General features: G+C 48.2%; 2 protein-coding genes across 3 annotated transcripts in view; both read right to left on the minus strand.

Annotated features, from left to right (window-relative positions):
- LOC310760737 (uncharacterized protein) overlaps positions 1-27,137 on the minus strand; it is a 305,377-nt gene that overhangs the window by 213,810 nt on the left and 64,430 nt on the right. The window lies entirely within an intron of this gene.
- LOC310760773 (uncharacterized protein) lies at positions 525-27,131 on the minus strand. The gene is made up of 6 exons (XM_083609930.1): positions 27,090-27,131; positions 22,780-23,283; positions 22,502-22,583; positions 21,766-21,848; positions 19,541-19,667; positions 525-2,240 (listed from the first exon to the last, which is right to left on the minus strand). Exons 2-6 carry the CDS (start codon positions 23,194-23,196, stop codon positions 736-738), a joined length of 2,214 nt encoding a protein of 737 aa, XP_083466056.1. The 5' UTR covers positions 23,197-23,283; positions 27,090-27,131; the 3' UTR covers positions 525-735.

The raw sequence follows: 27,137 nt of genomic DNA on the forward strand, positions 1-27,137 counted from the left end.
CTAGACTTGTTTTGAGAAAGCCATGCTTTAATCCTGTATGTTTCAGTTGTGAAATCTTCAGATGAAGGGCACATAAACTTTAAAAATGATAATAAGGATATTGACAAGCTGGAACATGTGCAAAGGAGGGCAATTTGTTTATTTATTTAATTTGTATACCACCCGACCCAGTGGAGCCAACTTGAATAAAATATTGGGGGGGGGGGAGCAGGTAAGGCTCGCCTTGCACAATAAATCACATGATGCATGTGCGCCATTGGAATGTCAATGTGTACCAACTGGGGGTTTCCCAACTGGTTGCAAACGGGATCAGTTCTGGAACCCCGTTCACAACCTGAAAGGAACACAATCCATATCTATGTGTCTGCGCACGCGAAGGTCGCGATTTGCCGCTTCTGCACATTCGCGTGATGTCATTTTATGTGTCTGCACATGTGTGAGCGGCAAAACCTGGAAGTAACTCTTTCTGGCACTTCCGGGTCACCGCGGGATGCAACCTGAAAACACGTAACCGGAAACAAACGTAACAAGAGGTACGACTGTATACTATGGGGGGGGCAAAGACCCATCGGCCTCTAAAAGTCGACTCCTGTTCCCACATGTCTCAGGACAGTTACAACATAAAAAGACAATATAAAAACGCAAAATACACATCTGTAACCCCCCTCCCTACCACATTTTAAAAGGGCATTAGATGTCAATCAGCCAAAGGTGCTGATTGCCTGGCTCCTAAAGCTATATAATGGTTTTTCCAACGTTTGTATGAATTCTCTGGTGCTTAGTGAGATGGGAGCTCTGACTGAAGCTCTTTCCACATTCCATGCACTGATAGGGTTTCTCCCCTGTATGAATTCTCTGATGGGAAGTGAGATAGTGGCTGTAACTGAAGCTCTTTCCACATTCCACACACTGATAGGGTTTCTCCCCTCTATGAATTCTTTGATGGGAATTGAGAGAGGAGCTTGTACTGAAGCTCTTTCCACATTCCACACACTGATAGGGTTTCTCTCTTGTATGAATTTTCTGATGGAAAGTGAGAGAGGAGCTCTGAGTGAAGCTCTTTCCACATTCCACGCACTGATAGGGTTTCTCCCCTGTATGAATTCTCTGATGCTTAGTGAGATTGGAGCTTGTACTGAAGCTCTTTCCACATTCCACACACTGATAGGGTTTCTCCCCTGTATGAATTCTCTGATGCATAGTGAGATTGGAGCTCTTACTGAAGCTCTTTCCACATTCCACACACTGATAGGGTCTCTCTCTTGTATGAATTTTATGATGGGAAGTGAGAGAGGAACTCTGAGTGAAGCTCTTTCCACATTCCACGCACTGATAGGGTTTCTCCCCAGTATGAATTCTCTGATGGGAAGTGAGATGGTGGCTGTAACTGAAGCTCTTTCCACATTCCACACACTGATAGGGTTTCTCCCCTGTATGAATTCTTTGATGGGAATTGAGAGAGGAGCTTGTAATGAAGCTCTTTCCACATTCCACACACTGATAGGGTTTCTCTCTTTTATGAATTTTCTGATGGAAAGTGAGATAGTGGCTGTAACTGAAGCTCTTTCCACATTCCACACACTGATAGGGTTTCTCCCCTCTATGAATTCTTTGATGGGAAGTGAGAGAGGAGCTCTGAATGAAGCTCTTTCCACATTCCACACACTGATAGGGTTTCTCCCCTGTATGAATTCTTCGATGGGAACTGAGATAGGAGCTCGTACTGAAGCTCTTTCCACATTCCAGGCACTGATAGGGTTTCTCTCCTGTATGAATTCTTTGATGGGAAGTGAGATCCGAGCTCTTCCTGAAGCTCTTTCCACATTCCACACACTGATAGGGTTTCTCCCCTGTATGAATTCTCTGATGGGAAGTGAGATGGAAGCCCTGACTGAAGCTTTTTCCACATTCCCCACACTGATAGGGTTTCTCCCCTGTATGAATTCTCTGATGGGAAATGAGATGGGAGCCCAGACTGAAGCTCTTTTCAAATTGAAAGCACTGATAGGGTTTCTCCCCTTTATGAATTTTCTGATGGGAAGTGAGATTGAAGCTTTTCCTGAAGCTCTTTCCAAATTCCATGCACTGATAGGGTTTCTTTCCAATGAGAATTCTTGGTTGAGAAGTGGAATGGGAGCTCTCACTGCCGCTCTCTCCACATTCCAAATTTTTGCATGGCTTCTCCTCTCCGGGGGTTTTGTCATGTTCATCCTTGTTCTTGTTTTCCAATTCATTAAAATCTGCAATGGAGACAAAAAAGGGATTAGAGCCTCAGGAACAAATCAAGAAGAACTGAAGGGAGTTGGGTCTTTGTTCATTGCCTTTGTTGGTTGTCATTAACCAACATTTTTATTAATATATTCTGATGGATTGTTGAATGTCAATTTGTTTGATATACAATAGTGGCCAAAATTGTGGAAGCCTTTTGGGGGGAAAGTGTATTTCAGATATTTGATGGCTCGTAACGCCACTTTGTTTTGAATAATACCTTAGAATTATGTATCAATGGAAAGATAATTTAATGAAGAATGTAATCTGTATTCTATCAAAAGTCAAAACTGAATAACCAGAAAAAGGAAGCACAACGTGCTTAGGTTGACTTTTGACAGTGTGTTGTGTGATGGCTATCATGTTGGTTGGTTATTTGGTGTTTTTTCATTTAGTGGTTTGTAAAACATAATAAAATTAAAGAAATGGCACAAGAAGTTGACTGGACACCCAGAAAGTGATGTAAAATAGTACTATTAGGTGAAAAAGGCTACAGTTATGAAGAAATTAGAAGAAAGATGGAGGATTCTTTTTCTTTTTCCAATTTTATCCAATTTTGTTTTAAAAAGCACTGTATTTTTCGCTCCATAGGGCGCAGCTAGTTTTTAGGGGGGGGGGGAATCAAGGAAAAAAACTTATTTCTCCCCCCAGCCCCAAAGAGCAAAGAAGCCAAGAAAACGAGTGGGATCCATCCCGCTGGCTGCCTTGGCTTTCTCTTTAGCTGCGCCAACCTCTCCAGCTGGGAAAGGCTGTGTACGGCTTTGGCAGAAGCCTAGACAGCGAGCGGGATGGATCCCGCTCGCTATCTTGGCTTCGTTTTTAGCTGTGGGGCTGGGGTGGGGTCCCCCGACCCCAGCCCCCAGAACAGGTCCAGGAGCAGCGGCAAGATTGAGCGCAACCTTGCCGCCACTCCCGGAGCTTGCGGGGCTGGGGACGGGCTTCCCCTGACCCCAACCCTAAGAGCAGGCATCTATCCGCAAACCTTCCGAGCACAGCGGGAACTCCTGCTGCACTCGGAAGGCTTGCGGATAGCTGCCTGAAGCTCCCGGAGTGCAGCCTTTGATGCCTCCGCAGAGAAGCGGGGTGAAGGCACCCCGCTGCCCTCCGGAGGCTTTGCGCAGCTATCCCAAAGCTAGAACAGCGAGACGGAGCACTGCGCAGCGCTCCGTCTCCCTGTTCTGGCTTTGGGCTTAGTCGCGCAGCCTGCATTCGCTCTACAGGATGCACACACATTTCCATTCAATTTTTGGTGGGGGAAAAGTGCATCCTATAGAGCGAAAAATACGGTATATAGCATTTTATTAGAGTGGGAAACCAAAGATGAAGAGGTTAAATCAGTCATGTTTAAATGGGCTCAGTATGTGGGACACAACATTCAGGTTGCAAGTTGGGGGAAATTGTGGAAAGTTGACATAAAATTTACAGATTGTATATTATTAAAAGAAATTTATATGAAAATGATGTATAGATGGTATATCACACCAGTGAAAATGGCAAAGATGTTTAAGAAAGAAAATAAGAGATGCTGGAGATATAAAGAAAAGGAAGGAACATTTTATCATATGTGGTGGGAATGTAAATGCATTAAAAAATATTGGGAAATGATATATAATGAACTGAAAAAAATGTTTAAAATGAGCTTTGGTAAACAGCCTGAAGCCTTTCTGTTAGGTATCTCAAATCAAGAACTGCCAAAAGAAAAATGGACATTATTTATGTATGCTACAACAGCGGCAAGAATCTTGACTGCACAAAATTGGAAGATGGGAGAAATACCATCAAAAGAACAATGGTAAGAAAAACTGATGACTTATGCAGAATTGGCTAAGCTAACAGAGAAACTACGAGAGAAGGACAAAAAGGATTTTGAAAGAGTTTGGGAACCACATACAGGTTATTTGCAGAAACAACAAAATTCCGGACTTCCGGAGGGCGGCGCCAACGGCAATGGCAGTCTCCTTCTAACTACGAGGGAGAAGCTCCACAGAAATCGGGTCTATCCGCTACGGCGCAGCGGAGACCCTTTAAAAAACTGCAGGTGGGGGAAGCCTGCGGCCGTGGGACTCGGCGGGTGCCAAAAGCGCTCACCCAATTGGCAAAGGGACTCCGCGAGGGGCTCCGGAGCGGAACGGGGGTGGTGCAGCACTGAGAGTCGATCGCTACTTCTGTGGAGTGAAGCCGCTGCAGCTGTTGCCGGAGAGCGCTGTCCTTTCTTCTTTGAAATTCGGCTTTTAAACTACAACCCGTGAGTAAGATCTTCTAAAGTTAGAAAGATCAAAGGATTTGTTCCTTTGATCGGAATAAAAGAACTTGAATTTGGCTCTGAAGCGGGGAAGACGTAAAAAGGGAGTCCGTCTTCCGATTTTATAGACAGTATTAAAGCAAAGACTATTGGAACTAAGAACTGTGAAAGTTGAATTAAGAAGACTAAATTTTAATGTCAGATCTAAGAACCCCCCTCAGAGGGGGGGGGGAGAAGAATGTACTTTTGAAGGGAAAAGTGGAAGGAAAGAAGAGACCACCACTTAATCCCTGATTTTGGTCTGCCAGGAAAGTGGAAAGCATTGCACCGTTTAGTGACATTGTAACTTTATGTGTTTAATCTGCATTTGAACTGAATTTGAAGGACTCTCTTTGCAACTGTTGCCATTCTATGGGAGAATTGGAAAGTAAGAGATACTGCTGCTGTCAGGGAATCAGGAGCAGGAGCACTGGGGAGAGAGGATTGGGAGAGCGAAGGGGAAGAATCCGAGGGCAGCGTAGGGGAGTATGACAGTGGCCCGAGAGATTCCATGAGCTTCTCCAGCGAATCAGAAGATTCCCAGAAGGGGGCGCCGATGGTCAGGGCAAGGGGGGTCCCAGGGGGGACGCACCAGAAACAAGGAGCCAGAGGGGAACCCCAAAGCAGCAGTGGAGGATCAGGACCAGTTTCCCCACCAGAGCGTAGTGGGGGGGAGGAGTCACATGTGTCAGGAGCAGTGTCTCCTCCAGAGAGGGAGTCAGGGCTGACCACGCCTCCAACGGAGGGGAGGTCAGTTGCAGCTAGCCCCCCCGATGGGGGAAGCAGTGACAGCAGCAGTGGAACGGTCAGGAGGAAAGTTGCTGGCTGGGCGCGCGCGCCAAGTTCAAATGTGCAGGCGCGCGGAACAGCAGGAGACCCGGATGGGGAACCAGCTCCTAAAGCCCGCCGGAGGGAGGGAGAAGGCTCAGGGGAATCAGCGGGAGAAGAGGCTAGAAAGGGCGGAACCCCGGCGGGCAGGCGGACCCAGAGGAGGAAGGAGCAGCGGAGAAGGTGGAGCAAGGCTAGACTCTTAAATTGGTGTCAAGGGGGAGGAGACTCAGACGGAGCATCAGTGGTCTGACACTTTAGACGTGGGGCTGCGCGCTGCGGCTCTGGAAGTGAAACTGAACTTCAATAAAGGCTTTTATACTTAACAACGAAGCAGCGTTGGTCCTTTGTGAGCTGGGACCTAGGGTAGCCCTGACAGTATGCTCCGTCTCACATAAAAACCTCGCAGCGTGAGTTGGTGCAGCGAGGGGCAAGACTTGGTGTTTTGCGAGCTCACGAAGATAGGCAAAGATGACTACAGAGAGCCAGGTGAAAGAACTGCAAGAAGCAGTCACGACGCTTTACGCGGAAGTAGCAGCATCCAGGAAAAGAGAAGAAGAAGCAGTAGCGCTCTGCCGGGATCTGCAAGCCAGGTGGGACCGTTGGGGGAAAGAGGGGCTGCCAGGACCCAAACCGGAGGGAGTTGGCCTCGGGAAGAGGGGGGGCAGCCTGGTGGCGCACTTTGATGGGAACCTGCAGCAATACCCTAACTTCAGAGCTGACGTGGTTTACGCGCTCAATTTGCTTCGGAAAGACTTTAGAGATGAGGAAGAGAAGGTGGGCTTCATAATCACTCATTTGCATGGGGAAGCAAAAGCGTGGCTGCGGAATTTGTGGCGCGAAAAAGACCCTGCCCTCAAAGATTCCGATGCATTTATCAAAGCTATGGACGCTTGCTTTAAATCTACGGTAGATGTAGATATTGCTCGGAGGGAAATGCATGGACTACAGCAAGGGAAAGCGACGGTGAGGCAGTATCACTCGCGCTTTTTTGCCTTACTGAACGTGCTGGGCTGGGAGAAGGACTCCATTGCTGTCAGAGACCTGTTCTGGGAGGGGCTAAGTGGAGAGGTGAAAGATGAACTGGCAAGAGGAGAAAGACCCCAAAATACCCAAGAAGTTGCCCAAAGAGCGTTGGCAATTGGTGTGCGCCTGGAAGGACGTAAGGGAAGCACCCCAGCCAGGACAACCCCTTTCTTTCCCAGAGAGGCGGGGCGGGCGCTGTCCATGCCTCCTTTGGGAAGGGGAGAAGAGCCGATGGAGATTGGTGGTGCAAGGGCTCAGACTGCCAGCAGAGCCCAAACACCGGGAGCAGTCAAGGGGAAGGCTCCTAGAGGGACCAGGAAGTGTTACATCTGCGACAGTGCACAGCACATGGCCAAAGAGTGTCCCCAGAGGCTCCAGAAGCACACTGCAGCCTCAGCAACAGTAAAGGGAACAGGTGAGCAGCTGAAACAGCTGCAGGGGGAAGAAGAAGCCTGGTTGGAAACAGAGCCACTGGGGCCCAACCAGGCAAGTCAGTGAAGCAGTCCCCAGAGATTTTACAGCCCACAGACCCCCTCCCACCCAAACCAGTGGTGCAACTCACCGCATCGCTCCAGTTGCCCAATGGGCACACCATGCAAGTACCAATAACCATTGACTCTGGGAGCAACGCAGACTTTATTGGAGTGGACTTTATCAAGCAACATCGCATAGCACTCATGCCAGCCACGATGCCCCTAAACGTCGTCACGGTCGATGGCAGGAAGCTACTGGGAGGAGAGGTGGTACAGCAAACACCACCGATGGTGATGCAAATTGGAAACCACCGCGAAGTCATCAGCTTCAACGTCACCCACCTGTCGGACACGCCCATAGTGTTGGGTATGAGTTGGCTGGATAGGCACAGCCCGGCATTGGCATGGTACCAGCGGCAGTTGACCTTCTGTTCCTCCTACTGCGCAGAACACTGCATCCAGACCCGCCAGGAGGAGGAGGGGCAAGAGGATGAACCGCAGCTACACCTAGGCATGGTGCAAGCGGTACCCAACAAGTACAAGGAGTTTTTGGAGGTCTTCTGCGAGAGGGAAGCGGATAAGCTGCCTCCCCACAGGCCTTACGACTGCAAGATTGACCTCCTGCCGGGAGCGACGCTGCCGACTGGGAAACTGTATTCCATGTCTGAAGATGAACTGCAAGAACTCAGGGAGTTCATAGATCACAACTTGAAGCGGGGGTTCATCCAAGAATCTAAAGCAGTGGGGGGCAGTCCCGTGTTTTTCGTGAAGAAGAAGGACACGCCCCAACGGAGACTCATAGTTGATTTTAGGACCATAAATTCCAAAACAAAGCCCGCAGCATTCCCCATGCCCAAGATCGACGACCTGCTCGCGACGGTGAGAAAGGGACGGATCTTCACCAAGTTGGATCTACGAGGGGCGTACAACCTTATACGCATGCGGGAGGGCGATGAGTGGAAGACAGCCATGTTTACACCTTTAGGCACCTATGAATATCGCGTAATGCCTTTTGGTCTGCAAAATGGCTCCCATACCTTCCAAGCTTTCATGCATCACGTGTTAGCGGGACTCCTCTACAAGAAGTGCGTCTGCTTCCTGGACGATATCCTGATCTTCTCGGAATCGCAGGAGGCTCACGAGAGGGACGTCAAGGAGGTCCTGCAGAGGCTACGGGAGCACAGACTTTACGCCAAATTAGAGAAGTGCCAGTTCGACATGACGGAGGTGGATTTTCTGGGCTACAAGCTGTCCGACAAGGGACTCGCCATGGACAGCGCCAAGGTCCGCGCGGTGTTGGACTGGAAGAGCCCGCGCAATCGGAAGGAGGTCCAGAGGTTCGTCGGCTTCGCCAACTTTTATCGCAAGTTCATCAAAGGGTTCGCGAAGGAGACGGCGGCCATCACGGACACCCTCAGCTCCAAGAAGAAGAAGTTCACCTGGACGGACCAGGCGGAGCAGTCCTTTCGGAGACTCAAGCGTCTCTTCGCGTCCGAAGAACAGCTGCTACATGTAAACCCCAGCAGACCAATGAGGGTTGAGACGGACGCCTCAGACAGAGCAGTGGGGGCCGTCCTGTTGCAGCAAGATCCGCAAGGGGAATGGAGGCCGTGCGCATTCTACTCCAGGAAACTCAGCAAGGCGGAACAGAACTACACCATCTGGGACAGGGAGTTGCTGGCCATTCATGCAGCTTTCAGGGCGTGGCGGCACTTCCTCGTTGGAGCCAGACACACAGTGCAAGTCCGCACGGACCATAAGAACCTGGAGTACTGGCGCACGGCGCGGTTCCTGAACCAGAGACACATCCGCTGGGCGGAGTTCTTTGCGGATTTCGATTTCCGGATAGAATACATCCCGGGAGACAACAACGTCATGGCGGATGCACTATCCAGGAAGCCGCAGTATCTCGAGGAAGCGGCGCCGGTGGCGGCCAAGCACATTTTCGCACCGAAAGCGTGGGCGTGCGCTTCAGCTGCCGTGGACCTGGACGCGGTGCGTCGAGCGCTGCAGACGGATTCGTTCGCACAATCCAAGATGGAGGAGGTGCGAAGAGGCACAGCGAAGGACGACGAGTTCCAGATACGAGACGGACTGCTCATCCGCAAAGGGGCTCTCTACGTGCCCGGAGACGACCTCCGCGCGAAAGTCTTGCAGCAGCTACACGACGCGCCCAGCGCTGGGCACTTCGGCAAGGACAAAACGGCGGAATTAGTAACCAGAGACTTTTGGTGGCCCAAGGTGAGGGGAGAAGTCGCGGATTACGTCTCCAGGTGTGACACCTGCCAAAGGGCCAAGCCAGTACACAGGAAGCCAGCGGGTCTACTAGAACCCCTACAGACGCCGCTCGAACCGTGGGAGAGAGTGGCCCTGGACTTTGTCACAGATCTGCCCAGCTCGCGAGGCAAAACAGCGGTGCTCGTGGTCGTAGACATGTTCACCAAGATGGCACACTTTATTCCGTGCGCGAAGGTGGCCACAGCGGAACAGACCGCCAAGCTGTTCATAGACCACGTGTTCAAAGCTCACGGCTTGCCGCGGTCCATCCTGTCCGACCGGGGTCGCCAATTCGTCTCGAGCTTCTGGCAGAAGCTGCTGGGCATCCTGAACGTCAAGATCAACTTAGCGTCGGCACGACACCCGCAGACCAACGGACAAGCGGAGAGGGTCAACGCCATCATGCAGCAGTACCTGCGATGCTACGCCAATCAACAACCCTCGACCTGGGTGGACTACCTACCGCTGGCCGAGTTTGCCTACAACAACACGAAGCACGGGTCTACGGGAGTGACACCGTTCTTCGCCAATAATGGGCGGCATCCCAGAACTTTCCCAGGGTTAGAGACGAAGGGGGAGGGGGAGCCAAGGGGAGCAGAGCACTTAGCAGCAGAGTTACAGGAGGTCCACGAGCAACTCCGCAGGCAATTGGAACTGGCGAAACACGCCTACAAAATGCAGGCAGACAAGCACAGGAGGGTCGGGGAGGACATCCAGGTGGGGGACTGGGTCTGGTTAGCAGCCCAGGCAGTGCCGGCCAGGACGCTAGCTAAGAGGAAGCTCAAGCACAAGCAGCTGGGACCTTACCAGGTCGCGGCGCAAATCAATCCAGTGGCCTTCCGGTTGACACTCCCGGAGGGCTCCAGAATGCACCCAGTCTTTCATAGGTCAGTGCTCACACCCTACAGGGAACCCCACAGGTTTCAGGCGACAGGGAACGCGCCAGACACACTTAGTGAATCTCCGAAGAGGGAGGGGTCACGGAGGGCGACGCCACTCAACGAGGTCACGGAGATTTTGGACTCGAGGTGGGGGGAAGAGGGGGTGGAATACCTCCTCGCCAGGGAAGGTACCCCAGCCAGTGCCAACAGGTGGGTACCGTGCTATGCCGTGGAGGAGCACTATCTTAAAGACGAGTTCCATGCACTCTTCCCACACAGACCTATGCCGGCAGAGTATTTCGACGACTGGCTCTTCACGCCCACACTGTCAGCCAGTACGTTCCAGGGTTTTTCATCAGCTGAAGAGACGACGCCAGACACTAGCTCCTCGGAGGGGTCTCTCTCGGGGTTTGCCACAGACCGCTCCTATTGGTGGGACACTCAACCGGAGGTGGGGTGGCGCAGGGAGCTGCTGCGGGGACCTTTGCAAGCTGTCTCACCAGAGGTACCCGGGGGAGGGGAGGACATGGACGTGTTGGGGGAGGATCCTGGATTCGAGCACATCAGCAGAGAGATGGAAGCAGAGGAAATCGACGTCGACGAGCCCGTTGCGGTTGGGCCGGATCCAGTGGACCGGCTACACACCAGGGGGGAAGAATGGTATCCCGCACTCACACCCACTGGACTGGAGCACCCGGAACCCACACCCGAAGAGGGGGAGGGGGGAAGGGGGGGCTTCGAGGGGGGGATGGATGTCAGGGAATCAGGAGCAGGAGCACTGGGGAGAGAGGATTGGGAGAGCGAAGGGGAAGAATCCGAGGGCAGCGTAGGGGAGTATGACAGTGGCCCGAGAGATTCCATGAGCTTCTCCAGCGAATCAGAAGATTCCCAGAAGGGGGCGCCGATGGTCAGGGCAAGGGGGGTCCCAGGGGGGACGCACCAGAAACAAGGAGCCAGAGGGGAACCCCAAAGCAGCAGTGGAGGATCAGGACCAGTTTCCCCACCAGAGCGTAGTGGGGGGGAGGAGTCACATGTGTCAGGAGCAGTGTCTCCTCCAGAGAGGGAGTCAGGGCTGACCACGCCTCCAACGGAGGGGAGGTCAGTTGCAGCTAGCCCCCCCGATGGGGGAAGCAGTGACAGCAGCAGTGGAACGGTCAGGAGGAAAGTTGCTGGCTGGGCGCGCGCGCCAAGTTCAAATGTGCAGGCGCGCGGAACAGCAGGAGACCCGGATGGGGAACCAGCTCCTAAAGCCCGCCGGAGGGAGGGAGAAGGCTCAGGGGAATCAGCGGGAGAAGAGGCTAGAAAGGGCGGAACCCCGGCGGGCAGGCGGACCCAGAGGAGGAAGGAGCAGCGGAGAAGGTGGAGCAAGGCTAGACTCTTAAATTGGTGTCAAGGGGGAGGAGACTCAGACGGAGCATCAGTGGTCTGACACTTTAGACGTGGGGCTGCGCGCTGCGGCTCTGGAAGTGAAACTGAACTTCAATAAAGGCTTTTATACTTAACAACGAAGCAGCGTTGGTCCTTTGTGAGCTGGGACCTAGGGTAGCCCTGACAGCTGCCTTTAGACAAAAGTTGCTTTGAAAAGAACAATGTTGCCATTGTGCTCCCCTAGAGGAGGATTGGGATACAACTGGGGAATTTCCACTGCAGCTGGCTTGGAGACTTTCTCATAACAAAACAAGTTAAGTTGTGAGAATGACCTTGGGACTTTAAGATAGAGCTATGGATCAAGATAAACCCCAGGAAAAATCTACAAGGATAAAAACTAGGCGGCAGCAATGAAGACAGTCGATACCAGCTCCATCTCTCCCAGAAAAAGAGGACACTGGGCAGACAGGAATGATGAGACATTAAATGCATCACTTAACAAAATATTTGGAGCCTTGGAAAAGTTGTCAGCTAAAATTGATTTAAACACTACAACCATCAGCTCCAATACACAGGCTATTGACCGGCTGCTCCAGGAATCTAAAGAGACAAGGAAAATTGCTGAAGAAGCAAAAGAGAAGGTGACGGAGATAGAGGGAAAGATACCTCCAATTAATAAGCAACTGGAAGATCACAAGGCCCAACTATCTCTAATTGAACTTAGAGACAAACAGAACAATTTAAGAATTAGGGCAGTACCGGACGTGGAAGGTGGCAACTTGTGTGACTTTCTTACACAGGAGTTTGAGGAATTTTGGGAACTTGAGCCAGATAAAGATTTCAAGATAGTGAGTGCCTTCAGAATTGGCAAAGGGGGAAGAAAGAACAAAGTGAGAGACTGCTTGATTTCACTTAGATCCAAGGAAGAGAGAGACAAACTATTGAGCCTTCATTATAAGAATCCATTGGAGATACAAGATTTGAGAATTGAAATCTTCAAAGACATTCCAAAGTATTTACTGGATTTGAGAGCTAACTACGGTGACTTAGTCCAACTGTTAAGAAGAAACAGTATTATTTTCAGGTGGGAGTTCCCTCAGGGTTTGACCTTCAATTATAAAGGGAAAAAAGTGAAGATAAGATCAGAGGAGGACAAAGTGAGATTTTTGAACCATCACGAGGAAGACCTACAGAAAGAGACGGAAAAAGAGCTGAAGATATCAAGACCAGGAGACCTGGACATAGGGAACCTAACATCAGGCGTGGAAAAAATAGAGAAAGCATTACCACCCACTGATCAAGAACAACTGACGGGAGCAGTTGGAGGGTCTACAGAATAACAACACAATGTCTCTGCAAGCACTAAGTTGGAACATCCGGGGCCTGAATTCCCCTGACAAGAGGAAAACAATCTTTCATTTGTTGAAAAAAGAAAATTTGGACTTGATTTGTCTGCAAGAAACCCACGTGATTAGAACACATAGGAAAGTATTGATCAACAAAAGATTGGGCCAAGAATTTATTTCATCAGACAAAGTTAAGAAGAGAGGAGTGGTGATCTATGCGAAAGAAAGTTTATCCCCAAAATTTGTCCTTAAAGATGAACAAGTAAGATTTGTGGTAATTGAAATACAGGCCCAATGAGAGAAATTTTTGATAGTAGGTGTTTATGCACCAAATGAGGGGAAATCAGAATTCTTTAAGAAATTGCATGAGACGTTGTTGGACTTTATGGATTATAACATCATTATGCTTGGAGATATGAATGGAGTGGTATCGACAAATATGGACAAGTCAGACAGACAAATAATAACAAAAGATGGAAGACTACCGAAATCTTTTTTTGAAATGACAGAAAATATGTATCTAATTGATACTTGGAGAACTAAGAACCCCCTAAGTAAAGAAGGGACTTTTTTTTCTGAAGCCAAAAAGACCTGGACAAGAATTGACCAAATCTGGATAACCAGAGGAATGGCTCCAAAGATTCGAAAGGTGGAAATCTGCCCCAAAACTTGCTCTGACCATAACCCTGTGAAACTGGAAATGAAACTAACAATGACTGGCTCCTTTAGATGGAGGATGAATGACACCTTGTTTAGAGATCCAGAAATTACTAGGAAGGCCCCAAAAATGGTGAAAGACTATTTTGAGATAAATCTGAAGACATCAGTGGAAAAAAGGGTAATCTGGGACGCAAGTAAAGCCGTTATGAGAGGATTTTTGATTCAGCAGAATGCAATAAAAAAGAGATCTCAAGAAGAGAAAAAGGGAAAGATCTTGGAAAAAATAAAAGAAGGAGAGAAGAAGCTTAGAGTTAAACCAAAGTCGCAGAAAATCTTGAGAGAGATCAAATTTTACCAAGCACAATATATGAAAATGACAAATCAGGAGATAGAATGGAAAATTAAACAGATGAGACAGAAGACTTTTGAATCTGCTAACAAATGTGGGAAATTGCTAGCATGGCAATTGAAGAAAAGACATAAGTTAAATACTGTGACTAACCTTGAAGTGAATGGAAAGAACATACAAAACCCACAGGAGATCAGAAACTGCTTCCAGAGATATTTCAAACAACTTTACACACAAGGGCCACAGACAGAGTCTAAAATTGATCAATTTCTGGAAACCAATGGATTACAAAAAAATTCTCAAGAAAATAAATTATTGCTGAATTCTAAAATATCAGAACAAGAGGTTGAAGGTGCCATACAGACTATGCAATTGGGAAAATCTCCAGGGCCCGATGGACTAACCTCCAAATATTACAGAACTTTGAAAGACTATTTGATTCAACCACTAAAGGAGGTTTGCAACGAAATCATGGAGGGGGAAAAGGTGCCGGAGTCGTGGAAAGATGCCTTCATCACACTTATACCTAAAACTGAGTCTGAGAAGACACAACTTAAGAACTATCGTCCCATATCCCTGCTTAATGTGGATTATAAAATTTTTGCTGATATTTTGGCTAAAAGACTTTAAAAAGTTTTAGCAGAAATGATACATAAAGACCAGGCTGGCTTTCTCCCTGGTAGACATTTGTCAGATAATATGAGAAATGTAATTAACATTTTGGAAAAGTTACAAGTGAATATTAATACAAAAGCGGTTTTGATATTCGTAGATGCGGAGAAAGCCTTTGACAATATTTCTTGGGTTTTTATGAAGAGAAACTTGCAGGGGATGGGGGTTGGACAAAATTTTGAAAATGGTATAGGTGCGATTTACTCTGAACAAAAGGCTAAACTTATAGTTAATAACATAGTGACAGAAGAATTTAAAATTGAGAAAGGGACACGACAAGGCTGCCCAATTTCCCCACTGCTTTTTATTTCGGTCCTGGAGGTTTTGCTAAACATGATAAGAAGGGACCAGCTGATTCATGGTGTTCAGGTCGGAGCAAAACAATATAAACTTAAAGCCTTTGCAGATGATCTTGTATTGACATTACAAGAGCCAGTACCTAGTACCAAAAGGGCTTTAGAATTAATCCAGGAGTTTGGTCATGTGGCAGGTTTTAAGTTAAACAAGTTAAAAACTAAGGTTTTGGAGAAAAACTTGACATCAATGGAGAGAGAGAGGTTTCAGAAAGAGACAGATTTGACATTAGTAAAGAAGGTAAAATACTTGGGGGTGAATATGACTGCCAAGAATGCAAATTTATTTAAAGATAATTATGAGAAATGCTGGTCAGAAGTGAAGAAGGATTTAGAGATTTGGTCGAATTTGAAGCTTTCCTTGCTGGGTCGGATTGCTGTCATTAAGATGAATGTATTGCCGAGAATGTTGTTTTTGTTTCAATCACTACAAATCATTGACAAGATGGATTGTTTCAAGAGGTGGCAAAGAGATATCTCTAGATTTGTCTGGCAGGGCAAAAAGCCCAGAATAAAATTTAAGATACTTACTGATGCTAAAGACAGAGGGGGGTTTGCCCTGCCGGACTTTAAACTTTATTATGAATCAGCAGCTTTTTGCTGGTTGAAGGAATGGCTACTTCTTGAGAACACTGACATCCTAGATCTTGAAGGTTATGATAATGTATTCGGGTGGCATGCATATTTGTGGTATGGCAAGGTTAAAGCGCATAAAGCATTCAAAAACCATATTGTCAGGAAAGCACTATTTAATGTCTGGACAAGATATAAAGATTTTTTGGAGAACAAAACCCCAAGGTGGTTATCACCTATGGAAGCAAAAGCTATGAAAAAACTTAATATGGAGGCAAAATGGCCAAAGTATTGTGAAATTTTGGAACAGGAAGGTGACAAGCTGAAATTGCAGAGTTATGAGAAGCTCAAAGGGAAGGTGCGAGACTGGTTACATTATTTTCAAATAAGAGAGGTTTACAATCAAGATAAAAATATTGGTTTTCAGGTGGAAAAATCAAAGTTGGAAACAGAATTGTTAGAACCCAATGCTAAGGTATTATCAAGAATGTATAATTTGCTGTTGAAATGGAGTACTGAGGAAGAAATGGTAAAATCTGCTATGATTAAATGGGCATAAGATATTGGTCACAATATTTTGTTTGCTGACTGGGAGCAGGTGTGGACCACTGGGATTAAATTTACGGCATGCAATGCCTTAAGAGAGAATATTATGAAAATGATGTATAGGTGGTACATGACCCCAGTCAAGCTTGCAAAAATATACCATTTGCCCGATAATAAATGTTGGAAATGTAAAGAAATTGAAGGTACATTTTTTCACCTTTGGTGGACGTGCCCGAGGATTAAGGCTTTCTGGGAGATGATTTATAATGAAATAAAAAAGGTACTTAGATACACTTTTGTGAAGAAACCAGAGGCCTTTCTCCTGGGCATAGTTGGCCAATTGGTGTTAAAGAAGGATAGAACTTTCTTTATGTACGCTACAGCAGCAGCAAGAATACTTATTGCAAAGTATTGGAAGACACAAGAATTACCCACCTTGGAAGAATGGCAGATGCAAGTAATTGACTATATGGAAATGGCTGAGATGACTGGCAGAATCCGAGACCAGGGAGAAGAGTTGGTGGAAGAAGATTGGAGGAAATTTATTTACAGAAGTATTGTAAAATGTATGAATGCTGATGACATTGAAATAAAATGAAGGGGTTCTAGTAATAAGAGATAAAAATTATAAATTATAAATTTGGGAGGTAAAATATATAAGGACAAAGTAGTAGGATACGAATTTGCTGAACTAATTGTTAAAAAGGGATATAAAAAAGGGAGGCGTGAGGAAGTCAGGAAAATAAGTTAATTGAAGATGAATAATTAGAAAAGAGTGATTTGTGTTTTTCTTATTTTATGTTTTGTTTGTTGATTGTTCTCCCCCCCCCCCTTGTTAAATGTTTGTATTTTATGTATTGTGAAAGTTTGTATTGTTGCGTTTTATATTTTCTCTGTGTTTTTATTGTTCTACTTTTCTATTGTTAAACTTAATAAAATATTATTTAAAAAAACAAAAAAAGAAAATGGATTGGACTCACTGGCAGGGTCTGAATAAACATTCACAACTTTATTATAGTAATAGAAATTTTAACAAAATGGTAAGGGAATTTACTTTTATATAAAGCAGTACACAATAAATAAAACTAAATAACTCAGTAGAGGGGGAGTTTGTTGGAAAACTAGCCCCATCTGGAGGTGCTGTCCCCTCTCCCTGCTCCCGGAGCTGGTTTACCGGAGATCTGCCTCTGGCTGCGTTCCCAGACAGACCAGGGAGATCTTGATATAGGCGACATTTCCCAGCGTGGAAAATGCACACCCACTTCTCCCCCTTCGCAGGGGAAAGAAGAGTAGTCAGAAATCTATTTACATATTGTTTATTTCTGACATTACAGCTCTACAGAAAACGTGTCCGATCACTTCAGTTTCCACCCAGCAAGTGACAAAGACTTCCTTTACAAACGCAACAGGAAGGTCTCAAGTTACACACTGGACACAGACTTCCAAAGCATGTGAACTTCCGGGAATTTACTTTCCCACAGCTAGCCATATCACATGATGTCAACAAGCTGGCTGTCTGCAGCTGTGATGTTCTCATATTGTAACAGAGTTGAGGGAAGTCCGGAGGATGGGAGGGAGAACAACTGTATATAACATGATGATTGAGATATTTTTATTTGTTATAAAATTCAATAAATATTCATTTTTAAAAAAGAAAAAAGAAGAAGAAAGATTGAGGAAAACTTAACCAAAGCTGGTCTTTCTATATTTGTGAAGAGGTATAAGGAGACTCAGTCACTACAAAATCAGACTGGTAAAGGAAGGAAAAGGTGCACAACAGCAAGTGACGATCAAAGGATGAAGAGACTGTGCCTACGTGACAGAAGAAAATCATCTGGGTGTTTACAAGATGACATGGAGCAATGGAAGGTGAAGTTGAGTGCAAGGACTGGTATAATGCTGGAATTCCAAGGGAAAAGCCATTATCTCTCAAGCAAAGGTGGAAAAGATTAAACTGGCTAAAACCCATGGTAACTGGACAGTGGAACAATGGGACAGTGTTATTTGGAGCGATGAGACCCCAATCTCCTTGCTTGGTAGTGATGGCATGAAATACCTGAGGAGGAGAATGGGAGATTTGCATCCTACTTGCATTACACCGACCGTGAAACACCCAGATAGTGTGATGATCTGGAGTTGTATGACAGCAAAAGGTGGGGGCAGAATTTGTGTCATTAATGGGAACGTCAATGCCCCCAAATACATAAATCAAATACTTGAGCCTGAACTGAAGTGTTCTGAATGTGAAATCATATTCCACTGCTGGAATGGCCTGGGAATAGCCCAAGCGAAAATCTTGGGAGCCAACTAAAGAAACTTGTTAGTCAGAAGCAACCCAGCAATAAAGCCCAATTAACAGAGGCAATAATTCAGTCTTGGTTTCACATTATTACAGCTGCAGAACTAAAAAACTTGCTTCACTCCATGAGAAGGCGTTGTAAGGCCAGAATTAAAGCTAAAGGTTACCGAAATCAGTATTAATTGACATGGTGAGAATTTCTGTATATCTCCTTTTTTCTAAGTGTTTCATATTTCTTTTTTATAATTACTGTTCTAATAAATACTCCTTCATAAAAGTTATTGCATTGCAATCTTCATTAAATTATATTTCCTAGGGTAAGGTAAAGGTAAAGGGACCCCTGACCATTAGATCCAGTCGTGACCGACTCTGGGGTTGCGGCGCTCATCTCGCTTTATTGGCCGAGAGAGCCAGTGTTTGTCCACAGACAGCTTCCGGGTCATGTGGCCAGCATGACTAAGCCGCTTCTGGCGAAACAGAGCAGCGCACGGAAACGCAGTTTACCTTCCCGCCGGAGCGGTACCTATTTATCTATTTGCACTTTGACGTGCTTTCGAACTGCTAGGTTGGGAGGAGCAGGGACCGAGCAACGGGAGCTCACCCCATCGTGGGGATGAGAACCGCCGACCTTCTGATTGGCAAGCCCTAGGCTCTGTGGTTTAACCCACAGCGCCACCCGCGTCCCTTTCCTACGGTATCACTTCCCAAAAAAGTGGTGTTATGAGCCATTAAACACACTTTTTAAAAAGGTTTCCATGATTTTAGCCACTAGTATAAGTTGTTCAATTAAAGTTAATATACTTTTTATATGGGATTGATGTTTCATGTGTATGTGTTGGAAGCCACCCAGAGGAGCTGGGGCAACCCAGCCAGATGGGCAGGGGATAAATAAAAATTATTACTATTACTATCACTGATACTACTACCTGAGATTCAATAAGCCTGGCTCTTCTCTGGGACGGATTTTGTTTGGCCCAGTCATGGCATCCCCTCCATCGCCAATGTCAGGTGTCTCTCTGGTCAACCCAAGACTGACAGCAGCAAAATCAAAAACAGAAAATCTGACAGAAACTACTTATCTTTCCTAACAACTCTGAAGTTGACATTTAAGATGCCTGGGCAGCTCTGACCAGCCGAATCGTAGTATAAAAAGGCAGAACTGGTGGAAGATTTTTGACAGAAAAAACTGTAATTTGCTGTTCAAGGCTTATTGTGGGGGCGTTAGGTTCCCAGGTGTTGTAGGGGGCGCTGTTGAGCTCTGTGGAAATGTATGAGGTTTGTCAAATAGAGGTATTTTTTGAATTTCCAGGCAGATAGGACGATCCCACAGGGAGCCTTACCAAGAGAGGCCACGATCCCATGATTCTCCTCCATGACGTCCTTATGCAGAGCTCTCTGGTTAGGATCCAACAACGCCCACTCCTCGTCCGTGAAACGAACAGCGACATCTTCAAAGCACACTGGGCCCTGAAAGAAAAAGGGAAATGTCGTCCTCTGAAACAGGATCAATACGACCTGCTACACAATGCTCTGTTATTTCCTTCCTTTTAATGCAGCCGCTGGGAGAGATCATCAGGGGGTTTGGGCTGGGTGTTCATCAGTATGTGGATGATACCCAGCTCTACCTCTCTTTCAAATCAGAACCAGTAAAGGCGGTGAAGGTCCTGTGTGAGTGTCTGGAGGCAGTTAGAGGATGGATGGCGGCTAATGGATTGAAGTTGAATCCTGACAAGACAGAAGTACTGTTTTGGGGGGACGGGGGCGGGTGGGTGGGTGTGGGGGACTCCCTGGTCCTGAATGGGGTAATTGTGCCCCTGCAGGACCAGATGCACAGCCTGGGAGTCAATTTGGACTCACAGCTGTCCATGGAGGCACAGGTCAATTCTGTGTCCAGGGCAGCTGTCTCCCAGCTCCATCTGGTGCACAGGCTGAGACCCTACCTGCCCGCAGACTGTCTCGCCAGAGTGGTGCATGCTCTGGTTATCTCCCGCTCGGACTACTGCCATGCGCTCTACCTGGGACTACCTTTGAAGGTGACCCGGAAACTACAACTAATCCAGAATGCGGCAGCTAGACTGGTGACTGGGGGCGGCCATTTTTTTGTAAATAGGTGGTATCCACCTTGTGGTTTTCAAATCATTCTGCCTACGCAACATCCCAGTTTCCCGGATGGAAGAATCCACTTTCTCCTCTCCTCATGTGTTGTTCTGGGGAGGTTCCCTCCCAGTGCCCTGGAGCCAAATTCAAGGGGTTCATGGGGGCATGGAGAGGGGGGGGAGTGGGGGGGCAGGCTCCATTTTGCAGTGGACGGGGCTAGCTAGGAGAATCCTGGACACTATTTGTAATCATCTGTCCACTGCTTAGAAGCTTATTTTAGCTTTCAGTGTTCAATATAGAAATAAAAGAAGCCTAGTCTGGATGGCCATCTGTCTTGGATGATCTAGCAGAGATTCCTGCAATGCAGGGGGTGGGACTTGATGACCTTTGGGGTCCTTTTCAACTCTAGAATTTTATGAAAACAGCAACTACAGATGAATCCTACTGGCAATATTCAGAAGGCTGGTGTAAAGGTGGTGTTTCCCCTGTGCAGTAACACTTTGGCACAGTCAGCGTGGTATTTACACTCTTCATTACACATACACAAGAAACAGCTACAGTTCGGAATTAGGCGTCCAAACCTGTTGAGTCAGATTCAGGGAGCGGCTTCCTACGATTCCTGCACAAGACGTCCTTGATCCTTACGTTTCATTTCCCCACTTGTCTGTGCTGATTTGAAAGCCCCCTCCCTTCCGGAGTCACAGCTTCCTCCCTGAGCCTCTAGGTGGTTGAGGGGCTCTTCAGCCTCCCTGAGCCCCGGCTCCCCCTGACCGGTCTCTGCCCCCTGTTCTGCCTCTTCTGTCCATTGCTCCTCCGAATCCTCCCTGACAGCTGGCGCCACAGAGTTGCATGGGCAGGAAAACCCACAGTTCACAGCTGGAGTTAACTCTTTATCAGCAAGAACACGATATTCACAGACTTGGCTGAGTTTCAGGCCTAATGAGAAGAGCAGCTCATTCCCTGAAGGTATGTGAAGGCCCCTGGCTCCCCATAGCTTTCCAAGTCCCCTCCTCTCTGGGGTTTATTGCAAGCGATGCACCAGTGCACCAGTGTGCAGCTTGCCTTTGCTCCTCCATTGTCAGACGTCTCCTGGCTCTGAGAGACAAGCAGGGAGGGTGGCTTCTGGCAGAAGGAGAGGGAGCCCCCGGTGGCTCCTCCTTCTCCTGACTCACCTCTGCCTCTCCAACTCCCTCCTCCACTCGCCTCCCCCCTCTTCTGCCTCTGATTCTGGACTGCATTCTGCCTCAGAGTCTCCCAGCTCACTAAGCCCTGTTACCCCTTCAGTTTCTGATACCTCCTCTTCCCAGGCTTCTCCCTCATCCTTCCTCCACCTCCACTCCCTGGGCTCTGAACCGTTTTCCCTTCCTGGTTCCCCGCCTGCTTCCTCCCACCATTCCTCTGTGCCCAGCCAGTCCATGACATTGCTCCATCCCTCGGCCTCTGACCCCACAAGGCAGCTTCCCCTGACCTGATCTGGTTCCACAGCCACTGCTTCCCTTCTGCCCCCATGAAAAGACGGATCGGGAAGTCTTGCCGGCATCATTCTTTCACCTGCAAGAGAAAAAAGGTGATCAGGATGCCAGGAGTGCCTGCTTCTCTCACAGGTGAATCAGGGCATTTGTAACTACAGATGGGCCTTTCAGAAAGCCTTACCTGCTGAGTGCATTTGGACATTTGTGCCCATTTCATGTTAGTTGTGCAAAACTACTTCTCCCTTCCTGTCAGAAATGAGCACACAGCGGAGATAAGAGTCCAGGAACCCAGCCATATTTACAAAGGCTTTATTTCTTCTTCACATTATTTTCAGCAGTTCAAAAGTGCGACTTGATCATGGTGGGTAGTTGTCCCGACTAACTTCCTTCCGTTTTGGGGGCCAGCATAGCCAACGTCGAAGCCCAACCCCCTTCCTTCCTCTATGATGAGAGGTGCTTGCCCTCGGAAGTTCATCCTCCCTCTCAGATTCACCCCCCTCTGACCCCTCTTCGTCTTCTCCCTCTTCTGAAGACGAACAGCTGCTGATCAAAGGAGGTCTCTTCCCAGGCCCTCCTCCCTTTCTGTCTCCAGTTCCCTGACACTTCCTTTGAACCCTTGGTCCCAACTGTCCCCCCCCCCAAAAAAAAACCACCAAGATGAAAACAACCCACAGATTAGTTGGGAAAGCAACAGAATGAGACCAAATGGAGAAAAACCACCTTCCTCCTTACCCAGTGGCCTCTCTCTGGTGTCCAACGGAGGCCTCTCTGCCTCACAGGAATCCAGGTCCATTTCTGCAAAGAGATCCTTTCCCTAAAAATGAAACAAGGATTCAAAACAGAGAATGGTGAGAAATATTAGAAAGACAATGACAAAGACTTAAAGGGTGTTAGATCTCATTCCATGGATGTCTTCCCAGAAAAAGGATGAGCCATCAGTAGAGCATTATGGGATGTTTTCCATCCTGTTTGGAGCCCCTTGGGAGTATCCAGAGGAAAGTCTCTCTCACCTGCTTTCTCTGTTCCTGCTTTCTCTCCTCTGCCTGACTCAGGAGGAAACCTTCGGCCAGGGCCACCGCCTGGGAACTGGTCTCCGCTCCACAGTCCCTCACCCAGCTCTCCATCTCCAGGGGAAGGACAGCCAGGAACTGCTCCAAGATCACCAGGTCCAGCATCTCAGCTTTCGTGTGCCTTTCTGGCTTCAGCCACTGACGGTCAAGGTGGTAGAGTCGGCTGCATACCTCTCGGGGTCCTTTGGCCTCCTGGAAGCAGAACTGCCTCACCTGCTGGCTCTGCACCTCTGAGCAGAGGGTGTCCTCCTCACCCAGGATCTTCTGCACTGGGTTTTCCCAGAATCCCCCATTGCTCCCAGTTTGGTTGGCATGGCCTCTTCCTGCTCCAGAGCCAGCTGGGTCTTGCTCATCCATCTGTGCTCTGAGGGAGCCTCTGAGAGATCGGAAGGAACCCTTTGGTCTTCTGCCAAGTTCTGTCTTAATGAGAAGCTCTAGGAATTCCTACAAAGCAAATGCATTGTTACGGAATTGTTTTTATAATTATTAGTTAATATTATTATTTTTTTGTATAGTTGATATAGTTTTATATAGTTTGTATAGTTTTGTTCCTTAGGTGAGAGGGTCAGGGCTGTCTGGGAGTGGGCCCCATCCAACAGAATGGCAGGGGCAAGTTCCCAAGGGTGGGAGTGGGGATGCACTGGGACACCCGATCACAGTGGTCATGGGTAGGAGGAAGAGTTACACCAAGACCAGACCACGTCATTGTTTGAGGACTATCCCTGCCTCCGGGTCAGGTCTTGACTGGATGGATGCTGGAATCAGCAAGGGAGACCCACGTGACCTTAAGGGTCTGCTACGCAATGCCAGGTCAATGGTTCATGAGACCACTGCCATCCACACAACTTGGATGGAGGACTTGACCTGGCATGTTCACCTCTATGGATGTGGGTGATCTGACACGAAGTGAAACTAAAACAAAAGAAGTGTCATGGTCGGATCACTTCCTGGTGCAACTGGACTTCTCCACGACCTTTCCCCTCTGCAGGGAGGTGGGACTGATTTGGATGGCCCACCCCCACCACTTAATAGATCCAAATGGTTTCCAGAAAGGAGAAGGGGATTTTTATCCTATGTTGATGGCCTTTCAGCTGATTTCCTTGTGGCCCCTGGAATGTGGAGTTAACCAGGGCTATCGATGGCCTGGTTCCGAAGCGACCTCTCCGATACATGGAGCCTGGACAGCCCCGTGGATTTCCCCGGAACTGAGGGCGATGAAACAATCACTGAGATGGCTAGAGTGTCGGTGGCAGAAAACACACTCTGAATCTGACCAGATACGAGTTAGAGCTCAACGTCAAGCCTACCAAGTGATGATAGCGATGGCTTTCTTCACTGCCTCTATTGCATCTGCAGAAAGCAACACCAGGAGACTCTTTTAGGTGGTTTGCAATTTAGTGGAACCACCTGCATCAAAAGGACGCTAAGATCTCCTGCAATGATTTGGCAAAGTTTTTTGCAGATAAAGTCACTCAGATTTGGAAAGAGGTAGACTCCACCGTGTGAGCAGGGCCAGGGTGGGAGAGTACTAGAGTTCTGTTTAGTCAGTTTGCGTGGGATCAGTTCAAGTTTGTTACCTCCAAGGATGTGGACAGGCTGCTTGGACAAGTGAAACTGACCACCTGCCTCCTTGATCATCCTGGCTCATAAAAGTGAACCAGGAAGGGCTGAGCGATGGGCTCTGCAGGGTGGTGAATGCTTCTCTCTGTGAGGGAGCCTTCTCAGACCCGATGAAAGAGGCAATTATTAAACCACCAGCCCAATATAGCCAACTATCACCCAGTCTCAAATTTTCCATTTTTGGGCATGGTGATTGAGCGGGTGGTTGCTGAAAAACTCCAGGCATGCCTGGAGGATGCAGATCATTTGGATTCCTTCCAATCGGGATTCAGGTCTCACCATGGGACTGAAATTCCCTTGGTCGTGCTGGTTGATGATTTCCGGCGGGCTAGGGACAAAGGTGAGAGCTGTTTCCTAGTTCTGATGGATCTCTCAGTGGCCTTTGATACCATCAACCACAACATTCTTCTGGACCGGCTAGAGGGACTGGGAGCTGGGGGCATTGTTATACAGTGGTTAATCTCCTTCCTCCTGGGCCATGTTCAGAAAGTGGTGGTGGGGGATGAATCTTCAGACCCTTGGGCTCTCACTTGTGGGGTGCCTCAGGGTTCCATCCTCTCCCCGATGCTTTTTAACATATATATGAAGCTACTGGGAGGGATCATCAGGAGGTTTGGGCTGGGTGTTCATCAGTATGCGGATGATACGCAGCTCTACCTCTCTATTAAATCAGAACATGTGAAGGCGGTGAAGGTCCTCTGTGAGTGCCTGGAGGCGGCTGGTTGATGGATGGATGGGGGCTAACAGATTGAGGTTGAATCCTGACAAGACAGAAGTACTCTTTTGGGGGACAGAGGGCGGGTAGGTGTGGGGAACTCCCTGGTCTTGAATGGGGCAACTGTGCCCCTGAAGGACTAGGTGCGCAGCCTGGGAGTCATTTTGGACTCATAGCTGTCCATGAATGTGCAGGTCAATTCTGTGTCCAGGGCAGCTGTCTACCAGCTCCATCTGGTACACAGACTGAGACCCTACCTGCCCGCGGACTGTCTCGCCAGAGTGGTGCATGCTCTAGTTATCTTCCGCTCGGACTTCTGCCATGAGCTCTATGTGGGGCTACCTTTGAAGGTGACTCAGAAACTACAACTACCGTAACCCAGAATGTGGCAGCTAGACTGGTGACTGGGAGCGGCCACCGTGACCACATAACACCAGTCCTGAAAGACCTACATTGGCTCCCAGTACATTTCTGAGCACATTTCAAAGTGTTAGTGCTGACCTTGAAAGCCCTAAAGGGCCTCAGCTCAGTAGACCTGAAGTAGCATCTCCACCTCCATCATTCAGCCTGAGGTCCAGCTCCGAGGGCCTTCTGGCGGTTCCCTCCCTGTGAGAAGTAAGGTTACAGGGAACCAGGAAGAGGGCCTTCTCATTACTGGTGCCCGCCCTGTGGAACAGCCTCCCATCAGATGTCACGGAAATAAACAACTATCTGACTTTTAGAAGACATCTGAAGGCAGCCCTGTTTAGGGAAGTTCTAAATGTTTGATGTTTCATTCTGTTTTTAGTATTCTATTGGGAGACACCCGGAGTGGGTGGAGTATAAATATCATCATCATTATCATCATTATCATTGGAACCAGGGCTGGACTGCACCACAGCCCAAAGCATGAGGTATCTGGAGGAGGAGGAGGAGGAGGAGGAGGAGGAGATGAAGAAAGCAGCCTCTAGCTCTCCTAGAAGGAAGATTGCAATGCAAAATGTGGAGGCAGCTGAAGGGGTTTCTGCGAGATGAATCAGCCTGGTTGCTCCTGCCTTCCAGTCAATGCAAGAAGTCAGAACTGACTGGCAAGGGAGTCATTTGTATCTTGTGGAAAATGGATTCTTGGCTCTAGTGGGGGTCCTCACTTGGGGGTCCTCAGGAGTTGCTCCCCCCCACCCCCACTCCCCTGCTTCTATCTCCTTTTCTTTCACTTGGACTCTCTGCCGCTCTCAAGACAGACTCCTGGGGTGGGGTCCCTTTTCTTTTGCTCTGAGGGCCAGGAATGTATCTGGACAACCCCCTGAGGGCCAAGTTCGCAGGGCCAAAGACATCTCCTTTGAAATTTAGGCAGCTAATTTATTATGATTATTCTATTAGATGGCTTAACACACGCACAGCCATTGATGCCAAGGTCCCTGGAGGCTCAGTGAGTAGCAGCGCCCATTTCCGGCTGCTTTGCCATCAACAATCCCTTTGGGACAGAGAGGATGTGGTCCTGGGATGCCCTGCTCTGGGTGCGAGGGGATTGCTGCAGTGGCCTCCGTGGGGAGCTGCCCTTGGAGACACTGGGAAACTGGTCCCCAATGCAGCAGCCAGACTATGGGCTGGGATCCCGCTCTTTATTCCTGGCCTTTCTCTCCCACCTTTTTTTAGGGGGGGGCTAGTCCACCTCCTCGTCCAGCTTTGGAAAACCATTTGCAGATGTTTCCTCTGTTGTGCAGTGATGCTGAGCGACGTCACAGAGAGTCAAAGTCCCAGGGACTCCTTTGTATGAAGAAGGGATATTTTTTCTGAAGGGGGGGCGAAAGGCCAAATGGGTTTGGAATCATCTGATCTGCAGGAAGGAGAGCGTGGCAGACCTGGCCCCTCCCTGATCAGCCCCCCCAGGCACCCTCCCCACTGCACCCTCTGGGGGGAGAGAGAGGAGACTCACCAGATCCCGGGAGGGGACAGCGAGGCAGCCCTTGCAGGAGAGACCCCA

Source organism: Podarcis filfolensis (assembly GCF_964270895.1).
Source record: "Podarcis filfolensis genome assembly, chromosome: 4".
NCBI lineage: Eukaryota > Metazoa > Chordata > Lepidosauria > Squamata > Lacertidae > Podarcis > Podarcis filfolensis.

What these genes read in the sequence shown, in the direction of transcription:
- LOC310760773 (XM_083609930.1), bottom strand. Translation starts at nt 23,196, where the DNA reads ATGGATGAGCAAGACCCAGCTGGCTCTGGAGCAGGAAGAGGCCATGCC. An exon ending in CACCAGAGAGAGGCCACTGG is followed by an intron (nt 21,849 to 22,501) that starts GTAAGGAGGAAG and finishes TTTCTCTTGCAG; the next exon opens with GTGAAAGAATGATGCCGGCA. An exon ending in TGGGATCGTGGCCTCTCTTG is followed by an intron (nt 2,241 to 19,540) that starts GTAAGGCTCCCT and finishes TCTCCATTGCAG; the next exon opens with ATTTTAATGAATTGGAAAAC.